We start from the raw sequence: 9,927 nt of genomic DNA on the forward strand, positions 1-9,927 counted from the left end.
AAACTGAAAAAATAACTGAAAAACTCTATACAAAACTAGGTAACTGATTATACAATGCTTGCTTAGCCTACTACTGCTTGCCAAGATTTTTATTCCATTTTCATCGGCTAGAGGAGTGGGTTAAAAAGTTGTAAAGAACCGTACAAAAGTTTTTTTTCCTTGATTCTCTTGGCAAACAACTAAAAATTATTTTCAGAATGAACACTTCTGTCACTGACTGAATAATTAGCTCTTACGATATGGTCCGTCTATAGACCACTTTCATAAATGGCTGCCGGATAAATATTCTTTTGTTTAAATTTAAATTAGCCCTTCTGGCCTCGTTCTCCAGTACAAAATTCAAAAGAATACATTATCTCAAGCGAGGCCAGAAGGGCTAATTTAAATTTAAACAAAAGAACATTAATCCGACAACCATTTATGAAAGTGGTCTATACCATCCACTTCGTATAGATATCTTAAGCAGTTTGTGAGAAAAGGCTGAAAGTTTCTAAAGAAACTGTGGTGCTGCGTCGGTGGGGGTAACAAGGTAATTTGGTTATATCAACTAAGTTGAAATTGTAAATTGGCCACCGTAACGAATAAAAAAGCTGACGTTTCGAGCGTTAGCCCTTCGTTAGAGCGAATGGAGGACGTGGGGTGTATGTGGGTTTATATGCAGAAAGTGGAGCTACGCTATTGGTGGGAACATGGTTACGAAAAAAACACGAATAAATTAGTGGAATGAAAAGCGTTCGTTGATACCTGTGGGATTAAGAGTGCTGATTTGAAAGATAAACTTTTGTTTTTGTATAAACCCACATACAACCCACAATTCCTCCATTCGCTCTGACGAAGGGCTAACGCTCGAAACATCAGCTTTTTTATTCGTTACGGTGGCCAATTTACAATTTCAACTTAGTTGATATAACCAAATTATTAGTTTGTAAGAAAGTTCGTTTAGGAGTTTGCTAAACCCGGAGCAGTTTTTATTTTCCTTTTTTTCACTTTCAAAAATATTTAGAGAGCTATGAGTCAAGAAAAGGCGGAAACTTCTTCTGAAATCGCTTATGTTTGACGGTGTTTCCTACGCAAAAACCTTTCCGATCGTGTTATCAGTACCTGTCGAAAAATCTTCACTTCCCTGCGTAGGTTAGAAGGGACTAACCCCTCTGATCTGAAATTTCTCAAGCTTCACTTTAAATCGTGAATGTTGAATCTTATTGCCATATTGAAGAAAACTCCTAATGAAAACTGCCCATCTATAATGAGTGTTATGATTGCCGAAAGAAATTCCCATATTAGACGTGGTTGGATTCCCATTCCCGTCACGGAGGTGTTTTTTAAAAACACCGATTAGATCATCATGGAGGACTCACTTAGGTATGTGAAATGTCGCGACCTGTTAGATAGCGCTCCTCTCTTTATGGCGACAGTCGTTGACAGTAATTAATAATCATTAATCTTGCTGTTTGACAGCCAATCTTCAGATGATATCCGGGGCAATTTTGCGCCTGCCCACCGAAAGAACATGCAATGCCCCTTTTACACATCATTAATCACTTGGAGATTTCAGGCGACGAGCCGCCCGGAGAAATCTACGCTTATCTCTCAAATTCAGAAGGCATTTTCAAACTTGATGATATGTATGCGTTTTGTTCAGAAAAAAGGATTTAATCGGAACGGAGAAAAATCAAAAAGCAAGACAAATGGGATACCATTTGTATTGCCCCTTGTGTTTAGGTGTGCGATTATCGTTTGAATAAATGCCGAAATTCCATTATTGTAAAGTAGGACCTTATTTTCGGCCTTGACTACACTTATGATTATTCAAAACATTTTCAAACCCATATGTTTGCGCTCCCTATTTCAACTGGCATAGCACTCGTTTAGCGAATACTTGAAAACTCGCTACTCTTTTGAGAGCTCCAGGTAGAAAGTAGCATTTTCTAGTTGACAATTAGATTAGTTTCAGAGATCCTCTAACAAGGTGGTTAATCTCTTTGTAATCCTAATTTGTTGGTAAGGGAAGTCGCTTGTTTGAAGTTGTTATCCTGAATCACTTTTAGTCAGAAAAATCCCGCTCATTCATCAGTGAAACATACTCAATGTCAACTCAAAGTTAATTCACTGTAAATTCTGTTACAACTCTTCTATTTAAACGATTTTGTTGCTTTTCAAATACCGGGAGCTTACGCTCTTTCTCGACACGGGAGAAGAAACAGTTCAAAGTTTTATCGGTCTATAGACAAGTCGCAATAACTTTGAAACAGCGAAATAGCGTCAAATGAATGCATCCCTTTTAATACCTTACGAATTCAAGTTACGAATTTAGCAGGCAGAACCTTATTCTAACTCACTTAATCTGTTTATCGTGTTTCAGTTGCGCTAACACATGAACGTGTGTCGGTAGGGTTTTATGACTTGGTATCAAATCGCTAAAACATTGCATGCAACTGTATCACGGCTTCAAGTGTTTAAGTTTACTCTTTGACAGTATCTAAAATTCATCCGTGCATCGTTTAACTAAGTAGATAACTTTCAGTTCTTCCCGATCGATTTAGCAGCTGATTATAATGTATGGCACGCTTAGAACAATTTACCTTCCACAGTCACATAATCCGCTGAAAAAGTGAAAATACTTACCAGATCGCACAAGACGAATGGACCAAAGAACGAAAGCCACGATTAAAGCGGTCGAAGCAGACATCTCTTTTCTTTCTTCAACAATCTAGAATCCGAAAAATAAAGCTGTTTAACGTACCAAAGAGGAACCAAGCAAGAGCACACCAGTCTGGATCTTCTTGTTTAGTCGTTGTGTAACAATACCCGACTGGTCGGAAAAATAAGACGATCATTAATCTTCGTTAATTACCGCTCTGTCGTAATGGTATGCATGCTATAGATTTGGTTTCCTGATATTTACTTTACCAGCCCGAAGAGTCTTTTTGTTCTGTAAAATCGTAAATCAAACCTTGACGAAAAAGACTCTAATATTTCAATTTTTAATTTAATTAAGACAGCTAAGAGAACATGATGTTCTTGAGATATCTCTGCCGACCTTTGCCATCAAAATAGGGATTTGTTTATGTGTTATGAAAACCTATTGCCCCCTTAATATGTTCATCTACTGGAACTTCCGAAATCCGTTCTACCCATGGATAAACTATTTCATGTGATCTATATTTTTCTGACCTCTTTAGGTTTTACGAAAGCTGGCGCATAATTGATCCTATCGCTGTCTTTATTCCGCTATAGTTGCCTTTCCGTCTCGCTGAATTTTCTTGTCTTTTGTGTTAAGATTACTACGTCTTTTCAACTTCGTTCCCAGGGCCTTTCCCCGCCTCACCCCCAAGCAAGGGAAAAGACCCTGGGGACGAGGTTGGCGTCTTGTGACACGTTTGGAAAATTGGGCATGAGCAATCAAGATTGATCGTTAGTTCCTACCTTATGAATAAGGGCTGATAGTTTCGAAAGAAACCGTTTGGGGCTGCGTCGGTGGGAGTAACGAAATAATTTGGATATATCAACAAAGTTGAAATGGTAAATTAGCCACCGTAATGATTACAAAAGCTGACGTTTCGAGCGTTAGCCCTTCGTCGGAGCGAAGGGCTAACGCTCGAAACGTCAGCTTTTGTAATCATTACGGTGGCTAATTTACCATTTCAACTTTGTTGATATATCCAAATTAGTTCCTACCTTAGCTATCCACTTTATATACCATTCGATACCTGTGCGTATTTTTCTGACTATTTGCGAAGAAGTATAATGAATCTGAGAGCGCAAGGGTCCTCTTCTTACAGCATAACAGCAATGTCGATCTTTGAGTGAGACTAGAACTTAACAATTATCGGTTGATACAATTTGTTTAGAGGGTGGGGTTAGCCGTTTGCCGTAAAACGGCGAAAAAATGGCTGTTAGCCATGAAAATTGACAAATGTTAATCGTTAATCAAAACCATTGCAATTATTTCCTAAAATGCGATTGATTAACAGCTTCATGTTTCACTTATTATTCTGTAGAGCTGTAATCGGACATGACAGTGCAATCAAACAGTTGGCAATAATCAGCACCTGTAATTGGACAGTTAAAACAGCCAATCATACAGAACCAATTTACTTACTTTAGTAAATCCACCAATTACAGAACTGGCTAAAATAACCATGGCAAAAACCACTTACCCCACAAAACTAGGGAACTTCCAAAATGGAGGAATGACTCTATTGGAGATATTTTCTCAAATAAATGTACTTGTTTTTCTTTTTCGGAAATTGTAATGGCTATGATTAATTGTTAACAGGACTTCGTACTTCGTGTCATCTAATTCAGTTTGTAATCATACTCGGACTCTCTCCGAATTTGTAATCACTCCAACCTCGTTCCCAGGGTCTTTTCTGTTCAGAGTGTACCACATCAAGAGAAATGTACTGGGGACTCTCAACCTGTCTTTCAAGTAGTCTTCTATTCTCTGACACAATCCTACTTACGTCAAATTCACTTCCCTGTGGGTAATTCTGGTCGACTGACACCTCTGTACTTCTCTCACTGACTCCGAAGTATACGGTGGCCCACAACGGTGTTATGTTATGTTGTATTATGTTCACAACTGTCACGGCGAAAAGAAATCGCTCACGGCGAAAAGAAATTGCTCGCGGCAAAAAGAAATTACTCGGCGCGGCAAAAAGAAATTACTCCCGGAAAAAAGAAATTACTCACGGCAAAAAGAAATTACTCACGACGAAAAGAAATTACTCACGGCGAAAAGAAATTTCTTACGGCGAAAAAAAATTTCTCACGGCGAAAAGAAATCCCCGGGTCTTACGGTGAAAAGAAATTTCTCACGGCAATAAGAAATTCTTCACGGCGAAAAGTAATTCTTCACGGCACGATGGAGCACGATGTTTTGCAGCGCTTGCGGGCATTGTTTACGGAATGAAGATGAGTTTTGCTCTCAATGCGGCAAAGGTGTGGGATTTGGAACCTACTAATTGTGAAGACAGACTTTTACACGATGGTCTTTAAAGACTGATGTTTGCTTGTGCACTGTGAGGTATAATGTATTGAATAGACGTACAGGGGAAAGGCTTTACGCCAAATGTGAAAAAACTTAGGGAGGAATTCAAGAACTTCAGATTTTAAAGCAACAGTTAGCGTTGCCTTAGGAACACAAATCATAGTACCTCTATCACAAATTGATCGTTGTAATCTATCTTATCGGTTTGAAATTTGTTTTTGATCCACGACTCACTTTACTTTAGTTGTTTCGCTACCAAATGCAGTGCTCAGGAAAAGAGAAAAAAAACCTTTTGAGCCTCTTAATAAAACATCAGCTAGGTAGGCTCCCTTTCAAAACCCATGAACTAAGATCTTTAAACCCCTCCACAATCTTTACTTGTCTTCATTCCGTAAACACTGCCCGCAGGTGCTGCAAAACATCGTGCTCCGAGATGGTGTGCTGTATGATGCAATCCGAGCCAACTCGAACCAATCCTCCCCACCCAGCCGTTTTTGAGTTTTCTTTTTCGCCGCGTGTAATTTCTTTTCGCCGTGAGAAATTTCTTTTTCGCCGTGAGTAATTTCATTTTGCCGTGAGCAATTTCGTTTCGCCGTGAGCAATTTCTTTTCACCGTGACAGTCGTGGGCCACCGTAGAAGTCAATACCTATACTGACATTAACTGAGTGAGAGTCTCAAGGGGAACCGAGAAGGGGCCGGGGGAAGGGGCCGGGGGAAGGGGCCGGGGGAAGGGGCCGGGGGAGGGGGCCGGGGGAAGGGGCCGGGGAAAGGGGCCGGGGGAGGGGGCCGGGGGAGGGGGCCGGGGGAAGGGGCCGGGGGAAGGGGCCGGGCGAAGGGGCCGGGGGAAGGGGCCGGGCGAAGGGGCCGGGGGAAGGGGCCGGGGGAAGGGTAGCTTTGACGGCTGACGGTTAATTTTTTCCAAATAACTTCGGACTTTGAATTCAAATCAGTAGTAACTAAATGCTGAATATAGAAAAATGGCTAAACCATACTTGACTAAATAAATAGTTCTTAACTATGTGGAGAACAAGAATTAGAAAATCGTCGATTGCGTAGTTTATTACGTCAGTTGTTGGCAGATGGACATGCTTGAGCGAAACGAATCTTAATAACCCATCCCGTGCGTATTCTCCATACTGTTCTCTATATATTTCCCTAATGCGTTGACAAGGAGAATTTATTTAAGGATCAAGAGCGTCTTGAGTTGGTGATCATTTCCTTTATTATAGTGATCTGAATGTGTGATTCTGGTGGGGGGGGGGGGGGTGATGTAATATTATAGGGAGAAAGTAAATGCAAGTCACTCTTAGCCGGATCAAACAGTTAATTAAATTCAAAACTGAAATACCAGTAGATAAAATATTGGTCTTTCTAAAGCGCTTCATGCAATACATTACCAGCCTCGCACTTTAATCGGCTTAATTACACGTTACAAGGAACTCCGGTAAGAGGGTCTTAACAAAAATACATCCGGCAGTAAGTGTAGACCGAGTTTAACTTCACATTTTGTGGTTTGCTGCAGTTAGAACACTTAAAGCTTGAGTGTCGTAAAAACGAAAACTGAAGCAATTATAAAAGCCCATCATGGGAAGGAAAAGGACATGTTTCGAGGAGCCTTGAGAACTCGAAGTAAAAACAAGTCAACTGCCTAAACCGCGGGAAAACGCGATTGACCAAGTCTAAGTTTTGAATCTGATTGGTTGAAGAAGCAGCGCGAGTTTTCTGGACCAATCACACAACGAAGTAAAGCAAACGTAAAGCAATACCTGATTACTTTCGAAAAATGCTCTCAAAGTACGTCTTTGAGAGTTACTCAGGTAGTGTGAACTCCTAAGTACTTGATCAAAAAAACATTTCAGCCCTTTAATCCCTCATTATAAGAATGACATGACCTGCATCAAATTTTTCCTGACAGAATCACCTCTGAATCAAACATTATGGATGTAAGATTCTAGGTAATGATCATCTACTAAAAAAGCTCTTGATTGTAAAACAAATTCTTCCTGTTGGTACTTGAGGAATCTTGAGATAATAATATGAAAAATATGCATATTAAGTTAGGGTTTTATGGGTGAATCTGGTAGTGAATTGTACGTAGTCACCAATCCCGCCTCGAAGATTTCATTATTGCTTAGTTCATTTCCGAGTACCCGCCCAAGAAATCTAGGTATTGAATTGGAACCGTTTCTTTTAATCCATTTAACAAGCTTATTTGTCATTATTGAAATTCCTTATCAAGTGATCTTCTCCGCTGGGCGTTTTGTTGATTCGGCGGAAAATGCACTGATCAGAGAGGACTGCAGACTTTATCCAGGCCGGCATCAGTTTGATGACAACTATAATTCCTACACAGTTATGGGATCAACTTCGAAAGAAGTTTGCTGTAGCTCTCAAGCAAAATTTCTCTCGAATCCTGAGTTTAGAAGTCAAACCTGAAAAGAATCACTAGAGTAAAACAATACATTGATATTCCATACGTGATAAAACATTTAAAAAAGACATCGAAGAATACTAGTCTCTCTACCTTGAACTATGAAGTTTGTCGATGGGATTTCGCCATCTCCTAAAACAGAACCAGATTTGAATGCTTTGTGTAGATTTGGATATGTGCTGCTATTTTTAGGGAAATCCGGAAGCGCTTTGATTATTTACCAAACGAAAAGGCACAATACGAAAATTATAATTGGATTTGAAAGTAGTTAATTTGTCTCTTCAGCTGAGAGTCAGTTGATAGGAAAGATGTTTCTCAATTCGGCGAGAGACCGGGAAAAAATAAAAATAAAACAACAGAACAGATATGGAGAATTGGATACTTTAACTCCTGAAGGTTCATCAAATTTTTTACATTTTTTAATAGCTTAGTACAAATACTTACAGTTTAAATAGAGTAGCAATAGAAGGCTATTCGCTCCGACGAAGGGCTAACGCTCGAAACGTCAGCTTTTATAATCGTAACGGTGACCAATTTAAAATTTCAACTTTGTTGATATATTCAAATTATAGCAATAGAAGACTTTTTTTTTTTTAAGTGTCTCAGTGAGAAGGTAAAGAAGTAGGCCATTTCATGTTTGATAGTAGAGAGTTCATTTTTTCCGAATGGCAGGTTATTAGGAGTATAATGAAAACGGCAAATTTTCTTTTTATTTTTCCAAAAAGGATGCATTAATATGTTTTTCGAATTCTGGAAGAGACCATTTTTCAAAAAAGAAAGAAGGGAGTTTTTTCAGCATAAATGAAACTCTACTGCTAAAACTATGGCCATCCAAAACAAAGTCACCTCATTGTCTATTTCCTATACTTTCGTTGTTGACAATGACGGTTGACAGTTAATTTTTTTGATCATATCTCTTTGGGACCCCCTAAAGCTGAGTCAATTTTGCCTGTATTTCTGAGTTTCAGCACCACACGCAGTTATATATGTTATAACCACCATGGTTTCGGTTCTTTTTCCTTTAGGAACACAGTAATTAATGAACTGATAATATGCCGTAAAAAAAAAAAGGACGGAGTGCGTATCACTTAACCGCATTAGGATAGACAGGGAGGAAATCCTGACAGTGTGGAAACCGCAAATTGATTAATGATGAAGAAGAAATGTCCAAACTGAACAAAGGAAAATTCAAATTGCAAGTTTGAAATGTGTCAGTCTTGCTGAACCTGCCACGACATGTTTCTTAAGATTATAAATTGACCAAAATAGGTCCAATTTATTGTTTTTCTTGTTGTGTTTCGTGTTTGTTTTTGTTTTTTTTTTTTGTGGTATAAAAAAAGCGCGGATTGAGTACGAAAGGGTGTTTTTGCGACTTTCTTTTGACATATCGTGGAACTTTTTCGTCTAAAGCTGCTCTCTTTCAAGATCGAAGGATCGCTTGTAGTTTTAAATGAAAACATTTTAAACAAAAACTACTCCAACGACATTTTTCTAAAGTGTCCGGAAGGCATTTCCGTATGTTCCTACCTGCCGTCAGGTAACCGACGGATTTTACCCGTGATGTTTTCAGTTTACTGAATTAAACTCGGTTACAGTACGTGGGATTATATAGAGAGAGCTCCATCCATCCCCAACTACCATTTTCCATTTCCGAAATTTGCACGCGCTCCTCTTGGCCCACGTTGCAAGCTGAGAGCATAAGTGGTTATTCTTAGAGGGCATCCCGCCTAATCAACCATGAGTTAACGGTAGAAGCTATCAAAACCGCTAAACACTTATGACGTCAACTTTGTTTGCGAATTTCCTCCATGGGCGGAAACTACTTCTTCACACCACGCCATTCCATTGGCGCGGATATCCATATGGTTCACCACTGAGACTGGTTGAAAGATATACGAAGGCGAGACCATATGGACGACATTAAAATTGACACACATGTCGCAGAGACAACTCTTGCTTTAACTTTTCAAAGAGAAACAAGACAATTATCTTATGAAAACTTTAGTCAAAGGACTTCATTTACAGCTTGTTGTGTTTTAGCAATTGGAAATATTTCGTTCGGTCTCAGATCTGGTGAAAGAAATAAGTAGAAGACATTTATCTGAGCCTTGCATCTTTCATTCTTGGCGTATCTTTCCTTACCAAAAACCGATGTATTTTTATCCATGTTTATATGATTGATGATTTAACCTCTCCGTGTGACGATTAAATGCAGACTGTCTGGTTTTTGAAAAATACACAGTTTCTAGTTACCGTACCGCCTTGGAAAATGCAAATTCCCAATTTGTTTCTGAGAAAATTATTTTTAACACTCTTTTAACAAAAAAAGATTCTCGCAAATCTTTAATCTTTTAGTTTCAAGTGTCGATAATGTTCTGGACTGTTCTGGTTTCCTTTAGTAACGTTAATTTCGTTTGTGTTCCGGCCCATGAGGTCACTCCACACGAAATGTCAATCAACCTACGGATGAAAAACCTATCAGTAGATTGTAACCTAATAGTC

At 39.1% G+C, this 9,927-nt stretch overlaps 1 protein-coding gene across 2 annotated transcripts in view; it reads right to left on the reverse strand.

Moving 5' to 3' along the window:
* Window positions 1–3,193, reverse strand: part of LOC111335321 (lactadherin) — a 12,210-nt gene extending 9,017 nt beyond the window's left edge. The window contains exons 1-2 of one of the 2 annotated variants that reach the window (XM_088737454.1): window positions 3,175–3,193; window positions 2,626–2,710 (exon numbers count right to left, since the gene is read on the reverse strand). In XM_088737454.1, the coding sequence (XP_088593580.1) occupies window positions 2,626–2,689 (64 nt within the window). In that variant the 5' untranslated portion in view covers window positions 2,690–2,710; window positions 3,175–3,193. Of the gene's footprint in view, window positions 1–2,625; window positions 2,711–2,854; window positions 2,990–3,174 lie in introns of those variants that run through there. The other variant, XM_022941206.2, reaches the window with a different exon arrangement.
* Window positions 3,194–9,927: the final 6,734 nt, after the last annotated feature.

This window comes from Stylophora pistillata, chromosome 11 (genome assembly GCF_964205215.1).
Source record: "Stylophora pistillata chromosome 11, jaStyPist1.2, whole genome shotgun sequence".
NCBI classification, from domain to species: Eukaryota; Metazoa; Cnidaria; class Anthozoa; order Scleractinia; family Pocilloporidae; genus Stylophora; species Stylophora pistillata.